The 16,949-nt window shown below is 37.8% G+C and overlaps 1 protein-coding gene across 2 annotated transcripts; it reads left to right on the plus strand.

Moving 5' to 3' along the window:
* Positions 1 to 67: 67 nt before the first annotated feature.
* On the plus strand, positions 68 to 16,650 carry Utp15 (UTP15 small subunit processome component). 2 transcript variants are annotated; one of them, XM_070031342.1, is made up of 14 exons: positions 68 to 230; positions 1,388 to 1,552; positions 1,864 to 2,034; positions 4,095 to 4,187; positions 4,277 to 4,461; positions 5,373 to 5,551; positions 7,094 to 7,219; positions 7,867 to 8,002; positions 10,231 to 10,315; positions 11,138 to 11,287; positions 12,318 to 12,419; positions 13,183 to 13,316; positions 13,483 to 13,541; positions 15,119 to 16,650. In XM_070031342.1, the coding sequence occupies exons 3-14, from the start codon at positions 1,945 to 1,947 to the stop codon at positions 15,334 to 15,336; spliced, it is 1,557 nt and encodes a 518-aa protein (XP_069887443.1). In that variant the 5' UTR covers positions 68 to 230; positions 1,388 to 1,552; positions 1,864 to 1,944; the 3' UTR covers positions 15,337 to 16,650. The 2 variants fall into 2 exon arrangements, with proteins under 2 accessions (XP_069887443.1, XP_069887444.1); XM_070031343.1 differs by lacking the exon at positions 1,388 to 1,552.
* Positions 16,651 to 16,949: the final 299 nt, after the last annotated feature.

Consider the following 16,949-nt stretch of genomic DNA (forward strand, 5'->3'; position numbering starts at 1 on the left):
CCGCCCCTCCTCCTCGCCCGCCTGCCTCGGCGCCTGGAGTCTTCTGAGCATGCGCCGTGATGTCATCTCTACGCGCGGTTCCCTTGCTGCCGGCTCCCTGAAGGTCCGCGTGATTTTTTTTCTTCTTTTGAGCCCGGGTGCCGAGAGATCTGGTTTAGGAAAGCTGGCAAGGTCCAAGGGGGTTTCCTTGCGACCGGAGTGTTTCGGCGGACCCTGGGGACCCAGCAGAGGTAGGCAAAGGCGGCTTCCATTGAGGATGGCCCGGTCCTCGGGCCTGGCTGCGGTGACCGGCGCGGCGGCCTGCGCCCTCCGGGCCTCCGCTGGAGACGGCCAGGCTCCTGGGTCTCTGTCACACCGTGTGTTCCTCCTCTGAATGTCGGGTCCAGCCCACCGCTTTCCATCTGCCGGGCATTCCGCACCGCTTCCAGGCAGTGGCGGACTTCCCCACCTCGGTCTTTCCTTCTGTGTGATTGCCCGAGTGTTTCCTCTTCTCCATCTTTTACATTCCTCTGGTAGGATTAAAAATGGTTCTCTCTGGAGCTGGCGCCGAGCAGTTATTTGCTCGTCGACACAGCATTGCAGTGCACCGAGCAGTAGTACCTGTTATGCAGCTAGTCTGGGTTATTTACCTGTTAGTCTGACCTCGGCCGGATCATAGTCCTTCTGCTCACTTTCGCATCATTTATTGCTCCGTGTATATGTGTCCCTTTTCTCCGCACGCGGAGCCACTGCTACTGCTCTTCGTTTGTAAGACACTGCTAGCAGCGGTGGTTCTCACCAAACACTATGTTGAAAATGAACTAACGGTACAACTTGTGAGTGGGGGCTGGTGGAAAAAACTGGGAGAGAGCGAAGGAAGAGTTGATGTTGTCCAAGAAAAAAATGTACTCATTACCTAACTTATCTAACTGTAATCCCTCTGTACATCACCTTTATAATAACAATAAAAACTAAAGAAAAAGACAGACCTAGGTGGCATTCCTATATTGTAAAAAAGAGCAGTGGGCCTAGGGGGTAGATCTGTCTGAGGACCTGTTTTTGTTATCCACTTAGCCAAGAAAGCTTTTTGACAGATGAGCGTATGCAGTCGATTTGGAAATAGGAAGTATTAAGATTGACCTAGAATTAGGTGACATGTTGTCCTATGCCTCCAGATAATTCCATTCTTTTCATTCATAAAAATTGTACTTATAATTATTTGGAGAAGATTGTTAATAAGATTTGAGATTTTTTTCTCTAAATATATGTAACTGTTTTGCATGTTAGCCTCCTAAGCATAAAATAACTGCCATCAAGCCTTTTACAGAAAAAAGTTTTTGAACTGTTGTGTAGTATTTGTTCATGTTATAGAGGCTACTTGTGATTTTAATTTTGTATTTTTCCATAGAAACTTGCACAACGCTTCCTTTCCTTCTTCCACATGCATTCTTTGAGCACTTAAAAAAGCTTCCACGCAAATTGTCCAATTTAACAGGAAAGCAGATGGTTACAAGCTGGGCATAGTGGCACACACCTGTAATTCCAGCACTTGGGAGGCTAAGGCAGATGGATGGTGAGTTCAAGATCAGCCTGAACTACATGGCAAGACACTTATCTCAAATAATAAAAAATAGGAAAGGGTAAAAAAGAAGAGAGATCATTTCATTGCAGTATGATTACGTGAATTGAGTCACATGAGGTCATGGACAGGACCCTGCCTCAGAGAACAGAGGTTTCCTGGAAACCTGGCCTTCCATGGCTTGTAAAGTTGGATCACTAGCCTAAAAACTCTATAGACAGCCTACAGAAAGAAAGCAGAATGAAAACCATACCTGTGGACACAATTTATGAATAATGCATGCTCTAAAACATGTTCTTTTTCAGACCGAAAGTGGAGTCACTGGAATTATTTCTAATCACTACCAAATTACTAAGTCTTAGAAAACAGAGGAATTATATGTAACGATGTCTGGTTATAAGCCTGTAGCTATTCAAACCTATCCTATACTTGGTGAGAAGATCACACAAGATACTGTGTACTGGAACAACTATAAGGTATGTGGAAGATAGGGAGGAGGGAGGAGATTTGTACATTTATTTCTTTATTCATTTGTGCAGCTTGTCCAGCATTTGTTGTACTTCAAATATGCTGGCATATCTATTTACTGTCCGTTAACTGTCTATTAACTATCTATTAATAGTTTGTGAGCAGCTTAGTGTTTGAGAAACTACTTTTTTCTTAACATTTTATATAAAAGTATGTACTGCTTAATCATTTTAACTGTAGACATGCTTAGAACAGAATATATGATTAGTCAAGGCCAAATGATTTAAATATGAATTTCATACAAGAAAGAAGTACTAAATTGATTCTTCAGTACTGTCTAGTATAGTTTACATAAGATTTTTTTTTTTTGGGTCCGGTCATGGGGCTTGAACTCTGGGCCTGAGTGCTGTCCCTCAGCTCTTCAGCTCAAGGCTAGCACTCTACCACTTGAGCCACAGCACCACTTCCGGCTTTTTTCTTTTTGCTTATGTGGTGCTGAAGAATCGAACCCAGGGCCTAAGGCATGCAAGGCAAGCGCTCTACCACTGAGCCACCTTCCCAGCCCCTTTACATAAGATTTTTAAAAGAACTAAATAGATCAATGGAAAAAGCTTGGGATTGGGGAAGTTTATGAAACCAGAAATATAAACTGGGCATTGGAACATATTGGCCAGTTTCACAAATAAATAAAAAATAAAAGATAATAATTAATACTATGTTGATTTGTTAAATTGGCATGTATGCAGCATTTTGATCATCATTACTACTTGAAGGAAGGGAATTGGTGATTTTCTGGATGGCAACTTGACAATATCTTTTATGATTTGAAAAAAATGTATCTGCCTTTTTTTTTTGTCAGTCATTGGGCTTGAACTCTGGGCCTGGTCACTGTTCCTGAGCTCTTCAGCTCAAGGCTAGCATTCTACCACTTGAGCCATAGCACCACTTCCTTACACTCTCATATATTTAATAAATATACTTTCAAAAGTTTTTTAAGATCTGTATTCTGTATAAAGATGTTTAGTATTAGTAAATTTTTCTTTTTCTTTTTTTTTTTTGGTGGTAGTACTGGAGTTTGAATTCAGGCCCTTGTGTTTGCTAGGCAGGTATACTACAGCTGCATCATGCCTCTAGCTTTTACTGGCACTGGTTTATTTTTTATTTTTTATTTTTTATTGTGAGACTACCGTACAGAGGAGTTACAATTACATGGGCAAGATAACGAGTACATGTCTTATTAAGCATTGTTGCCTCCTCTTCGTTTTCCCTTCCTATCCCTTCCCATACTCCCCCCACCTCCCTCCCTCCACCTGATTCCCCCCTCCCCCAACACTGGTTATTTTTGAGATACAGTCTCCCTTCTTGCTCAAGCCTGTACCACCTGGCCTACAGTCCTCCTATTTTAAACTTCTTACCATAGCTAGATGATGGGTTCTCTTTACTGTGCCCAGTTTCTTTTATTGAGAGGGGATCTCTTGGACCCTTCTGCCTAGGTTGGCATCAAACCATGATCTTCTCAATAATTGACCTCCCAGTAGTAATTATAGATGAGAGCCACCATGCTCAGCTAATATTAGAATTTTTGTAAATTTTGTGTCCATTAATAATAGGCTGATACAGTAAATGATGACATTTCCTTATAAACAGATATTAAACCTGCCACTTATATGAAAAGTTAGCTGAGATGATTTAGTTAGTGAAAACTGGGTATAGAACTGCCTTCATTGACTGTGTAGTATAATCATCTTTGTGTTACTTTAAATCTTAGTTAAATGTATACTGGTATAGTCATAACTCCCCATGCTCCTGACAGGAATTGGAATAAATTTGGCCGCTGAAAAGACAGGTGTAGCTTTCTAGTTTGTATTTATTTATTTACTTTTAATGGCAACAAGTATACTCTAGTCATAGGATATAGATCATTATTGCTTCTTTTGTATTGCTAAAGTAAATGCAACCAACTGTTACTAAGAACACAAAGAAACCCATCTATAAGAAATTATGTAATGCTTAAATAGGCCTTGTCACCAGTTGTAACTATGTTAATACTTTGTTCTTTTTCATTAAGACCCCTGTTCAGATTAAGGAATTTGGTGCAGTATCAAAAGTAGACTTTTCTCCTCAGCCTCCATATAACTATGCAGTAACAGCTTCTTCAAGAGTAAGTACAATAGTAAATTTCTTCACTTTTATATAGTTTTCTGCTGATCTTGAGTCATTTGTTTATTGATTTATTTTTTTGTCTTATAGATTCACATTTATGGTCGATACTCCCAAGAACCTATAAAAACCTTTTCACGTTTTAAAGACACAGCATACAGTGCCACTTTCCGACAGGATGGTCAGTTGCTTGTGGCTGGAAGTGAAGATGGTGTTGTTCAGCTTTTTGATATAAGTGGGAGGGCCCCACTCAGACAATTTGAAGGCCATACAAAGTAAGAGTCAACTGGTTATATATTTTTGTTGAAAGCTCTCTCTTTGGGCCTTGAATAAAAATACAGCCATTCTATGAAGATTATGTACCTGTGTGTACTTTATTTTCTGATTATCCTGAGATACAGAACTTAATTTGGATCAACAGTCCAGTTTGTAGGACTCATGAATTAGGATTGTTGTGATATTTTAGGAAATGAGCACATACATGTCTAGTGTAGCATCTACTAACTTTCCAGTAAGTCTGTGATCTAGGGCAGGAGGTTATGAATCGTTGCTCTAAAGGTGTCCACATAGCTATAATGCTTGCTTTGTAAGCTTGAGTCTATCTTTAAGGTTTTCACATTGAAGTCAAGTTAGGCTTTCTTGATTGATTTGTAATTTAAAGAGCTGTTATAATTTTATATTGTAACTTTGATTCAAGATTGCCAATATCATTGTTGAGAACTCTTCATTTAAAAATTTTAAAATTGAATATACAGTTGTGCTACTCAGGTGTTCTAATTGAAACAACAGCAGTTCACTTAATCTGATCCTACTTAGTGTCAAGTCTTTCTTTAGATAAAAAAAAAACTCAGCAAGTTTTTTTCTATTAAAGAATGTGCCTTTTCTCCAAATTTTCTTTTTATTAGGCAGTTTAGTAGAATTATTAACTTACTAGAAAATATACTATTAAAACTGCTTCTTAATATTCTTTTTGACAGTAGAGTGATATTTTAAAATACCACTGTTAAAAACGTTTTCTTTTTCACATGATTTTTCTCATATATTCTCTGAAATGGAGTTTCTTTTTGTTTTTTCTTTTTTTGTTTGTTTGTTTGTTTGAAACTCTGGGAAAGGAGCATTTTATGTTAGACTATAGGATTATAGTTTTTTATCTTACCTTTTAATAAACTGACCTTTGGTTTTTCAGAGCAGTTCATACAGTGGATTTTACAGCTGACAAATACCATGTAGTTTCTGGAGCTGATGACTATACAGTTAAATTATGGGATATTCCAAACTCCAAAGAAATTCTGACATTGAAAGAACATTCTGATTATGTGAGGTGTGGATGTGCTAGCAAACTGAACCCAGATATCTTTGTAACAGGTAGGTGGACTTTATTTCATTGTTATGAGATTCTTTTGGGATGGAGAAATGCAACTTTTAGAGCTTGGAGTGTTGCTTAGTGGTAGAATACTTGCCCGGGTTTTATAAGGTGCTGGGTTCAATTCTCAGCATTGCACACAAAGTTTAAAAATATATTTGTAATTAATGATCCAGTTTTTTTTTTTTTTTTTTGGGTCCGGTCGTGGGGCCTGAACTCTGGGCCTGGGCGCTGTCCCTCAGCTCTTCAGCTCAAGGCTAGCGCTCTACCACTTGAGCCACAGTGCCACTTCCGGCTTTTTTCTTTTTGCTTATGTGGTGCTGAGGAATCGAACCCAGGGCCTCAGGCATGCAAGGCAAGCGCTCTACCACTGAGCCACCTTCTCAGCCCACAATGATCCAGTTTTTTAAAAATTTTCTCCTTTTGGTGATTCTTGTTCCTCAAACATGTTTGGATATCTCAGACTGTCTTGAAAATATAATAGGCGGGCTGGGAAGGTGGCTCAATGGTAGAGCGCTTGCCTTGCATGCCTGAGGCCCTGGGTTCGATTCCTCAGTACCACATAAGCAAAAAGAAAAAAAGCCGGAAGTGACTCTGTGGCTCAAGTGGTAGAGTGCTAGCCTTGAGCTAAAGAGCTGAGGGACAGCACCCAGTCCCAGAGTTCAGGCCCCACGACCAGACCTCCCCCCCCCCCCCCCCCCGCAAAAAAAAAAGAAAATAAAAGGCAACTGCAGTGGGTCACACCCTGGTTTTTAGTGAGCCTCCAGAGCCATGGCACTGCAATATCCTTAAGTATAGTTCACTTTTTTGTTGGTTCCTATACAGGCATCCCCAGAGGATTCCACAGTGATAGTAGTATACAGATAGGGATATTTTATAATCAAAGCAAGTTAGAATTTGTGTAATGTTGTGTAGTGTTTTTTCAGAAACAATCAGTAATGGCAAGAAGATTTGAAGTACTATTATTTTTGTGAGGAAAAAACACATGATTATATTTTGGTATTGAGGTTTGAACTCAGGGTCTTACATTTTCTGGGCAAGCGCTCTACTATAATCCTGCACCAATACTTTTGCTAGCTGTTTGTTTGCTGGGCCTGGGGCTTAACTCTGGGCCTGGATGCTGCTTCTGAGCTTCTTTTGCTCAGGATGAGCACTGTACCACTGGAGCCACAGTGCCACTTGTGGCTTTTTTGAGTAGTTTATTAGAGAGAGATAAGAGCCTCATGGAGTTTCCTGCCCAGGCTGGCTTTGAACCACAATCCTCAGATCTCAGCCTCCTGGGTAGCTAGGATTACAGGTGTGAGCCACTGGCTTAGGCTTATTTATTAATTTTTTAAAGGTAGAATCATATGATTTTTCCTGATTTGATTGTGGATTGAAACCTTTCTAACTGCCTCCTGAATAGTTGAGCTTACAGGCATATGCCACTATACCTGGCCTTTTGGCTTAAAAAAAAAACAAAAACTTCATCTGAGGGGTTTTCTTTTAAAATTTATATCTGAATACATACATGTATAATTTGAGATAAAAATTTTACATTTTAGGGTCCTATGATCATACTGTGAAGATGTATGATTCACGAACAAATGAAAGTGTTCTCTCTATGGAGCATGGACAGCCAGTGGAGAGTGTCTTGCTTTTCCCTTCTGGAGGTCTTCTGGTGTCTTCAGGTATTTCTTTTAAACATAGCTTTCACCAGTATCTTATTCGATTTTTCTTTATCAGTTACTATGTATAACTTAGTAGTGTTCACTTGAATTACATATCTGTTTTCCAAACAGTTGATAAATGGGCAGGCTGTTAACATTTGTTGAGTACCTACCCTTAACCAGGCACTTTGCTGCTGTGTGCCTGTTATCTGAGTTAGTCCATCAAGATAGTAGAACTTGGTACACACACACACACACACACACACACTCTCTCTCTCTCTCTCTCTCTCTCTCTCTCTCTCTCTCTCTCTCTCTCTCTCTCTCTCACTCACTCTGAGTCTTAGGGCCAAGATTTAAGCCAGGCAGTCTGGTTTCCTCCCTTAGCCACACACACTCTCTCTCTCTCTCTCTCTCTCTCTCTCTCTCTCTCTCTCTCTCTCTCTCTCCCCCGCTCTCTCTCTCTCTCTCTCTCTCTCTCTCTCTCTCTCTCTCTCTCTCTCTCTCTCTCTCTCTCTCCCACTCTCTCTCTCCCTCTCTCTGAGTCTTAGGGCCAAGATTTAAACCAGGCAGTCTCTACTCTAGGGAATTCCAGTGAACAATACTTTTTGATGTTTAAATTTTTTAATACATAGGTGGAATATCAATCTAATGATTATTTCTGTTTTTAGGAGGTCGTTTTGTTAAAGTCTGGGACTTGTTAAAAGGAGGACAGTTGCTTGTGTCTTTGAAAAACCATCATAAAACTGTGACATGTTTGTGTCTGAGCAGCTCGGGTCAGAGGTTACTCTCTGGTTCACTAGATAGGTTAGTATTTTCATTTTCTTTCTTTGTCATTATAAGTGTACACAAGTGCTACTTCTTGAGAAAATATTTATTTTAACAACATCAGTGATAAATGTTCTGATGATTTCCATAGGGAGTGGAAATCTAGTTATATCTATATTTATTTTTATCCTTAAAATAATGTATTGCTTTAGCTTCTATTTAAGCAATATTATTGCCCTACTTGAATAGTAAGTCTTTTTTTCCTATTTTTTGTGTTTTTATTGATATCTGTTAGTTGTATAAGGGAGTTTCATTTTAACAAATCCATTCCTTATGTATATAATGCTTCTTAACCATAATCACCCTTCCACCAGTCTAGAGCATTAATCATTACAGTAATTTATTCTATAGTTTATTTAAGAATCATTGTAAGTTTATGTTGTAAAAATTTTATTATAAGCATATATATTATTCCAGGTTACATTCTTTTTTTCTTTTTTTTTGTCAGTTGTGGAGCTTGAACTCTGGGCCTGAGTGCTGTCCCTCAGCTCTTCAGCTCAAGATTAGTGCTCTACTACTTGAGCCACAGTGCCACTTCTGATTTTCTGGTGGTTAATTGGAGATAAGAATCTCATGGACTTTCCTGCCTGGGCTGGCTTTAATTGTGATCCTCAGATCTCAGCCTCCTGAATAGCTAGGATTACAGGCATAAGCCATTGGTGCCCAGCTTGTTTTATTCAATTTTAATTTAATTTAAAATTGAAATAGTTGTAGAATATTATATCAATGTATGCCTTAGAAGCTTAATTTGTCTCTATATGTGTCTTAATAATTATATACTGATAAATGTTGAAATGTCATTATATATTATATAAATTACTTAGCAGCTAAGTAAAATATGCACTAAAAGTACTGGCACTGGTGGCTCATATCTGTAATCCTAGCTATTTAGAAGGCTGTGATCCAGAGGATCAAAGTTGGAAGCCAGCTTGGGCAGTGAAGTCATTGAAAAATCAATCTCCAATTAATCAGCAAAAGCAGGAAGAGCCCAGGCCCAGAGTTCAAGCCCCATGACTGACAAAAAAAAAATTCAATAAAACAAATTACACATTTCATGGTTCAGTAGTCATATGTAAGTAGAAGTATGTGGCACATTTGTAGACTTAAATCCATCTATTCTTGGTTAAGTTATTTCTGTATTTCCATTCCTTCTTCACTATTATTAAAAGACTTGGTTTTCAGCATGTGTATTAGAAAAGTGTAAGTACTTTAAAGCTAGGAAATAATTTTAGTCCACATGAACTTACTATATAACCATGTAAAATACTCTGTAATGGTGTTTCTCTGTAATTTGATAATTTTTTTTTGATGTCTCCTAAAAAAAGTTAAGTGTAAATTGGCTCTGTTTGCAGTGCTTCTCAGCTTGGAGTAATGGAATTGGAAACATGATTACTTGTCACAAATTTGGGGTGGCATGCTATTGCCATAGTAGGAAATAGAGGCTAGGGATGTTGTTAATGACCTACAGAACATGGAAGAGCCCTCATACCACAGGGTTCTCTGTCCAGAAGTATCTGTATTGCTGAGGGTGAGAACTCGTGTTTCCACTCAGCAGTGGATGTCATTGATACTTTTGTTTCATTTCTAAGTTTTATCTGATTTGTGGTGTGTCCTTTGGTGTTTTTCCTAAATGTCCAGTTAGTCTTTGTTCTAGTAGCTGAAATATAGTTCATTTTAAGGGATTCAGTGATGATATACCTTGTAACACACTGCATTATTGTTTTTCTTTACTGTTGTGGGAATTTTAATGTTTATATATTGAGTTTAATGTTTATATAGTGAATTATATATTTGAGTTTGCAAAATAGTAGATATTTTCATACTCATTTCCAAGGTGATTTTGTGTGTGTGTGTGTGTGTATGTGTGTGTGTGTGTGCGCGCACGCGCGTGTGTGTGTGTGCGTGTGTGTGAGTGTGTGTGCATGCACAACATTCCTGGGGCTTGAATTTGGCCTGGGTGCTGCCTCTGAGCTTCTTTTGCTCAAAGCTAGTGCTCTACCACTTAAGCCACAACTCCACTTCTGGCTTTTATTAGTTTATTGGAGATAAGAATCCCAGTATTTTTCCTGCCTCAGCTGGCTTCAACCTGTGATTATCAGATCTCTGTCTTCTGAGTACTTAGGATTACAGGTGTGAACCACTGATACCTGGCTTCCAAGTTGATTTTTTTTTCTTAACAAAGCTTTCTTCTTTCTTTTTTTAATTAGGAAGGTCAAAGTATACAGTACAACTTCCTACAAAGTAGTCCACAGTTTTGATTATACCGCTTCAATTTTGAGTCTTGCACTTGCAGTAAGTACTTTTAGCTCTGTTAAAATTATCACTAGTTTTGCCTGCTAATTGAAACTAAAGTGAATTTTAGTGTTCATCTTTGGGTTTGAATAAACCATATTAGTTACTTGAATGAAGACAATTGCTAGAATATGTATTATCCTAATAACTTAGCAGAGTTCTGATTTAGGTCTCATTCATTGTACAGTGCTGTAGACCTTGCTAACAATAACAGTAGGGTCTAGGCAATTGCCAGATCTTTATTTAACAAATTCAAAGATACTATCTTTAGAAGAGAAAGTCTGAGATAGAGACAAAAGTGTTGTGTAAAGGAAGGAGAACAAAGTGAAGTAGCTCTTTTTGTTAGTTGACAGTGCTGGCTGGAATGTGCACTATCAAGTTTCACCTGTAGCTGCTTTTGGTTAGGTGGAGATTTGAATAATGTAGAAATCTGAATTGGGAGAGGAAATCCTGTTAAAAAATATTATAGGGGAAAGCTTAGGGAAAGTGATACCTCTGTGCAGTGATGTAGAAAAATTGTTTTGATATTTGCTAAGATTTCATTAACATTTTAGCATTATGTTATTACATTATATATATATCGTTAATATTATTCAGACTTTGCTAGTGATAGTTTACATAGATACAAAGTTCTATCAACATAGTAGTATAAGGACTTTGCTTTTAACATTTTGCATAGATAATTATTAGGCAGAGTAAGTCTGGGTGGAACTATTGGTGATAGTATGGGACAAGCTGAAACAGGGTATTGAAGTTACTTAGTAAAAATACTGTAAATTATTGATTAGAAATAGACTAACTTGTTTTTCTAATTGCTATTAGCATGAAGATGAGACAATAGTCGTAGGAATGACCAATGGAATACTCAGTGTTAAACATCGAAAGTCTGAAACAAAGAAAGATTCTTTTCCTAGGAGGAGAAGGCCTGCATACCGAACCTTTATTAAAGGAAAGAATTACATGAAGCAACGGGTAATTGTGTATTTCTCATGGTTTTAAAATGTAACATTTTTAGAGTAGTTAGTTCTATCCCTGTACATGGCTGGAAATCATAATTCACATGGTATTCTATTTATTTTCTGCCACACTAAGATTGTTGCCCAGTTGCTAAATTTGATGATGTTATTGAAGAATGGACAACAAGCATTACTTTATTTATAGTTGTAACATGGCAATACAATGCCTTACCACTGTGAAACTGTTTTTCACATACTATCTGATTTGACCTTCTAAACAACTCTTAATTAGTAATTCCTCTATTTGTACTTAGGAAGATTAAGTTAACACAAGTTTTTTTTTTGTTTGTTATTTTTATATTTTTTTAAATACTTCTTGATAGCATGCCTTAGTTGTACAATGTGGTTGGTTTCATTCTGACATTTCCATATAGGCATACAATGTATCCCAATCAAACTCACCTCTTCTATCATTCCCTTACTCTCTTCCCTTTCTAAAATAATTATTAACACATTTCATTATTCTATTCTCATATATGCAAGTAACTCTTGGCCATATTTATCCGCATTTACCTGTCCTGTTCACTCTTCCCCATTCTGACAGAACCTATTTACTTTTCAGTCATTCATTTGTTTTAGTGTATATTAATTGTTCCAAAGGTTTTTCATTGTTTTTGAGGCACAAAGACATTTTGATAGATCCTAACATCTGGAGATGTTAGGACTAGTCTTAATATTTTTGATTTTTGTTTTATTTTTCATTTTACTAAATTATACTTGTTGCTATATAAAGAAAGTTGAAATGAGTAGTTTTGCCCAGAGTTGAGACAGTTCTGTATTTTTTAAGTTAAATGTAATAAAAGCACATTGATATGGCAAATTATTCATTCCATTTTTTAAAAATTTAGATTATATGCATATGAACATAATTTGTAATACAGTGTAAAGCATCTTTATTTTTAAAAAGTATTACTTTATTATTAAAATGTGTTTTTTGAATGGAACTGTATAGATAATGATTGTCCTTCTGTCTAAATTTACTTTAGGATGACATTTTGATCAACAGGCCAACAAAGAAACACCTAGAATTGTATGACAGAGACCTAAAAAATTTTCGGGTCTCTCAGGCTCTTGACAGAGTCCTTGAGGTAAGTGAGGAGCATTTTTTAAAAATATAATTTTATTGTTATTTTTAAGGTGTTATATAGAGGAATGACCATTTTATGTCAGGTAATGAGTGCATCTCTCTTTTTAGATAATGTCATCCCTTCCTTTTCTTTCCCCCAATTTCCCCTTCCCATCCCTGCCCACAAGTTATATAGTTTATTTTTTCACATAGTATATACTGAATAGAATGATTGCATTTGTTTACTCTTTGTCCCTCCCTTTCCATGCCTCTCCTTTGTCTCCCCTAAAAAAAACCAAAAAACAAAAAAACACCAAAAGCAAAAACCCTACCACTACCCCAAAATTCATATTTCCATTTCCTGGAATTTGTTTTGATAAATAGTATTTTAAATGTTAAAAGAAGTTACACTTTTGGGTTCCTCCCCTAAGGGTATCCTCCTTTAGTCTGACAGTTTGTGTGTGAATTCCTAGAGTTCTGTATAGGTTATCATGGTGAGGAACATTTTTAAAACAATGATCTTAGTAGTTGAAGCGTGGTGCATATCTTCATTTTTAGTACTGGCAAGGCTGAGGCAGGAGGATTATGAAATCAGTGTTAGCCTTGACTACATAGAGTTTGAGGCCAACCTCCCCCCCCCCCCCCCCTGCAAAAAAAAATGAGTACTTGACTTATTTATCACTGTGACTTGGAATTATGAAAGTAAACCTGGTAATTTAATGCACAGCAGTGTTTTTTTTCTTGTGTTGTTTTTCTGCTTGTATTGACTCTGACCATTTTTCCAGCCTAATTGTGTAATAAAGACACCTGAAGTCACAGTATCCATTATAAAGGAGCTAAATCGAAGAGGAGTTCTTGCAAATGCCCTGGCAGGGCGAGATGAAAAGGAAATCACTCGTGTCCTTAATTTTTTGATAAGGTATATATGTTTTATGTTTATGAGATACTTGGATTTAGCATCTCAGACTCTCCTTTATCATCCAGTAACAGACAGATTTTTATAATCTGCTGGAGTGATTAAATCTTTTTTAAGGGATTTTTCTGAAAATTTTCAAGTTTTATTAAATAGAAATTTTGCTTTGCAGAAATCTGTCTCAACCAAGATTTGCCCCTGTTTTGATTAATGCTGCTGAAATAATTATTGGTAAGTAGTTGTTAAAACTCAAACACCCTAGCATTCTTGTAAAAGTTGAAGTATTGGGGCTGGGGATGTAACTCAGTGTTAGAGCACTTGCTTAGTGTATATGAGGCCTTAAGTATGATCCCACCCCTCCCCCCCCAAAAAAAAAGTAAAGAAAACCAAACAACCTAGAGGTGTCAAATAATGTCAAATTTGGAAATAAAATTTTCAAATTTGGTGGGGCGGGGCAGTCCTAGGGTTTGAACTCAGGGCCTGTCTCTGAGCTTCTTTTGTTCAAAGCTAATGTTCTACCATTTGAGCCATTTGAGAGGTGTCTATTGAGATTAGGACATGTGGAAATGCTGGGGATTTTGCTCCCCTTATCAAAGGTTTGATGATTGGTAGGACCTCTCTTCAGATGATCCCCACTACAGCACCAGGGAGCAAGCTAGAAGGTGCAGGGCCCCCTTCTCCAGCATCTTTGCTATATAGATCACAAGTCTATCTTAAATCATGTTTTTACAGGGTGCCACATTGCACCCATGGAGCTCACAAAAGCTTTCCTTTTCCCTTTTGCTTAAAGTTGAGCACAGGGGCATTCTCCCTATCCTCTACTCAGTTGTCCAGTGTCCAGCATTAGGGTTCTTTTCCCTTCCTTCCTTCCTCCCTCCCTCCCTCTCTCCTTCCCTCCCTCCCTCCCTCCCTTCCTTTTTTCTTTTGTCGGGGCTTGGACTCAGGGTCAGGGTTCTGTCCCTGAGCTCTTCTGCTCAAGGCCAGCACTCTACCACTTAGAGCCACAGTGCCACTTCTGGTTTTTGAGTGGTTAATTGGAGGTAAGAGTCTCATGGGGACTTCTCTGCCTGGGCTGGCCTCAAACCACCGTCCTCAGATCTCAAGCTCCTGAGTAGTTAGAATTGTAGGTATGAGCCTACCCGGTGGTCCTTTGTTTCTTTCACAAAGTTCAGTATTTGTAGCATACCTGGTCTCTGCTGTTTACTGTTGCACTCCTGTGCCTTTTCATGCTATCTTCCTATCCCTAGAACTAGCCACATGGTACTTTAATTCAGATTTTTTTAAAATTTTTTTGTCAGTTGTGGGGCCTGAACTCGGCCTAGGCACTGTCCCTAAACTCTTCAGTTCAAGGATAGTGCTCTACTACTTGAGCTACAGCACCACTTCTGGCTTTTTCTGTTTATGTGGGGCTGAGGAATCGAACCCAGGGCCTCATGCATGCAAGGCAAGCATTCTACCACTGAGCCATCTTCCCAGCCCTAATTCAGATTCTTTGAGATGCAGGAAAACACTAGGTATCTGCAGTTTTCAATCTTCATAACTGTTTTGTGATTAATTTTTAAGGGGAAAGTGAAAATAAGTCATAGTCTGCATTTTGTGTAATTGGTTCTTTTTAAAATGCATTTATTCAGATGGGTTTTTTTGTTCTCTGTAAGTTATGCTCTATAAATCATAAACTTAATATATAAATATGTAAGTACATACTTTTCAGTGTCTTTATATTCACTATTTTTATACTTTTAATAAATATTGCTTCTCACTTGTGTATAGAAAAGTGTTCTCAGTTAATGCTTTCTCTTTCTTTTTAGATATATATCTACCTGTGATTGGACAGTCACCAGTAGTTGATAAAAAGTTTTTAATACTTCAAGGACTTGTAGAAAAAGAGATTGATTACCAAAGAGAGCTCCTAGAAACCTTGGGAATGATGGACATGCTTTTTGCCACCATGACAAGGAATGAAAGCACTTCCATGTTGGGACATTCGTCTGTTGAAGTTCTAGAGAGCAAGGAGATGGAATCATAGCTTTTGCTTAAAGAACTCCTAACTTGGAATAGCTTTGACCCCATTAACTATTGGAAAGAAAATCTGTTTGATACATTAAGAGAGACTATTTACAGAAGCAGTTTTATGGAAGAGACTGGAATAATTATGCTTGGAAAATAAGTACCTGTTTTAAGACATGGATTTTCCATGTAATAATTTGAATTATTTTATGGCATCTTCAGCTAGAAGATCTCAATTGTTGTGGTCACAGTGCCTATCTGTTTGGATGAGTTGATACTGATTTTAATACAGCAAAGTTCTGCATCTGCATTTGGGTTATGCATTCAGATGGGATTTCAGTTATGAGCCTCTCTGGAGAGTGTTCCAACTAGGAATCCTGCCAAAAGAATGGAGCCCCTTTTGTTTTGTGTTGTTACTTCTGGCCTGGAAAGTAACAACAGCAGATGGCAACAAGGAAACTTTCTGAATTCACTCTAATCAGTGACTGCCTCAGTCTAGGTCTCTGATTTGCCTCCCTCCTCTCCTCACTATCATGGCTCCCTTTATCATCTCTCCTTCTGCTGGTGCTAGACTGTGTCTTTACCAGTTGTGCCAAATCACTGGTCAGCTCTAAATAACTGATACTGAATAAGTATTTGGAATGTGATAGGGTAGCTTTGGGGCCCTCTACCCCATGTTTTTAATCTTTTTTTTTTCTTTTTTCTTTTTCTTTGTGTGTGTGTGTCAGTATTGGGGCTTGAACTCAGGGCCTGAGTGCTGTGTTCCAGCGTTTTTTTCTCAAGGCACTCTACCACTTGAGCCATGGCTCCACTTCTGGCCTTTTGGTGATTAATTGGAATTAAGAGTCTCACACTTTTCCTTCCTAGCTGGTTTTGAACCTCAATTCTCAGATTTCATATTCTTGATTTCAGCCGCCAGAATTACAGTTGTAAGCCATTAGCACCTGGCTTTTATTTCTTTAATCTTGACTAATTTCTTTAACAGAACATGGTCCACAGAGAGTCCATACTGCACCAATTTTCTTCCCTTCCTTTCAAAGATGCAACCTCTCTACCACATTTTCACCTTGCTGTTAGGTAATTGAAATGACAAATTTTGTCATTTCTCTATTGCATGGTGTTAGCCTATTTACATTTAGAGTTTATCTTGCACCTATCTAAACCCTTGTAAACCTCTGATCTGTACTTAGATTTTTTTTTACCTCTGTTCTTCATAATCATCTTGTAGTTTGGAACCCCAGACCAGTGTAGTTTTCTTTGGAAATAATTGTTTTTGAAAGTTCAATGTAAATCACATTTTTAAAATAAAGAGATTCTTATTTTCTTCTTGGCATTCTCAGATGTGTCAGTTCCTGAGAGTGGCTGTTAACCCCCAGCACACTGATTCACAGATTCCACCTCTCCCACAGCCTTCCCTTCTTCCCCCATGGATGAATAAAAATGTCTTGAGCCAAAAGAATCCTTAGAGGAAATTCAATTTTGTAAATCTGTACTTTATCTTAAAAATGAAGAAAGTGGATACTTACAGGTTTTAATAAGAGCTCAAGAAAATGGCATAGTTTGCCTTTTATAAATGGAGAGCTGCAATTAGACAACATGGCTTTGAGAAGTTAGGAGCTTACTTCCCTGAAT

This window comes from Dipodomys merriami, unplaced genomic scaffold, assembly GCF_024711535.1.
Source record: "Dipodomys merriami isolate MVZ:Mamm:240054 unplaced genomic scaffold, mDipMer1.0.p SCAF_20, whole genome shotgun sequence".
Taxonomy (NCBI): domain Eukaryota; kingdom Metazoa; phylum Chordata; class Mammalia; order Rodentia; family Heteromyidae; genus Dipodomys; species Dipodomys merriami.

Excerpts from the sequence above, each read along its gene's own strand:
- Utp15 (XM_070031342.1), top strand. The coding sequence starts at position 1,945 with ATGTCTGGTTATAAGCCTGTAGCTATTCAAACCTATCCTATACTTGGT. Across the intron at positions 4,462-5,372 it reads CAATTTGAAGGCCATACAAA|AGCAGTTCATACAGTGGATT; the intron begins GTAAGAGTCAAC and ends TTGGTTTTTCAG. Across the intron at positions 8,003-10,230 it reads CTCTCTGGTTCACTAGATAG|GAAGGTCAAAGTATACAGTA; the intron begins GTTAGTATTTTC and ends TTTTTTAATTAG.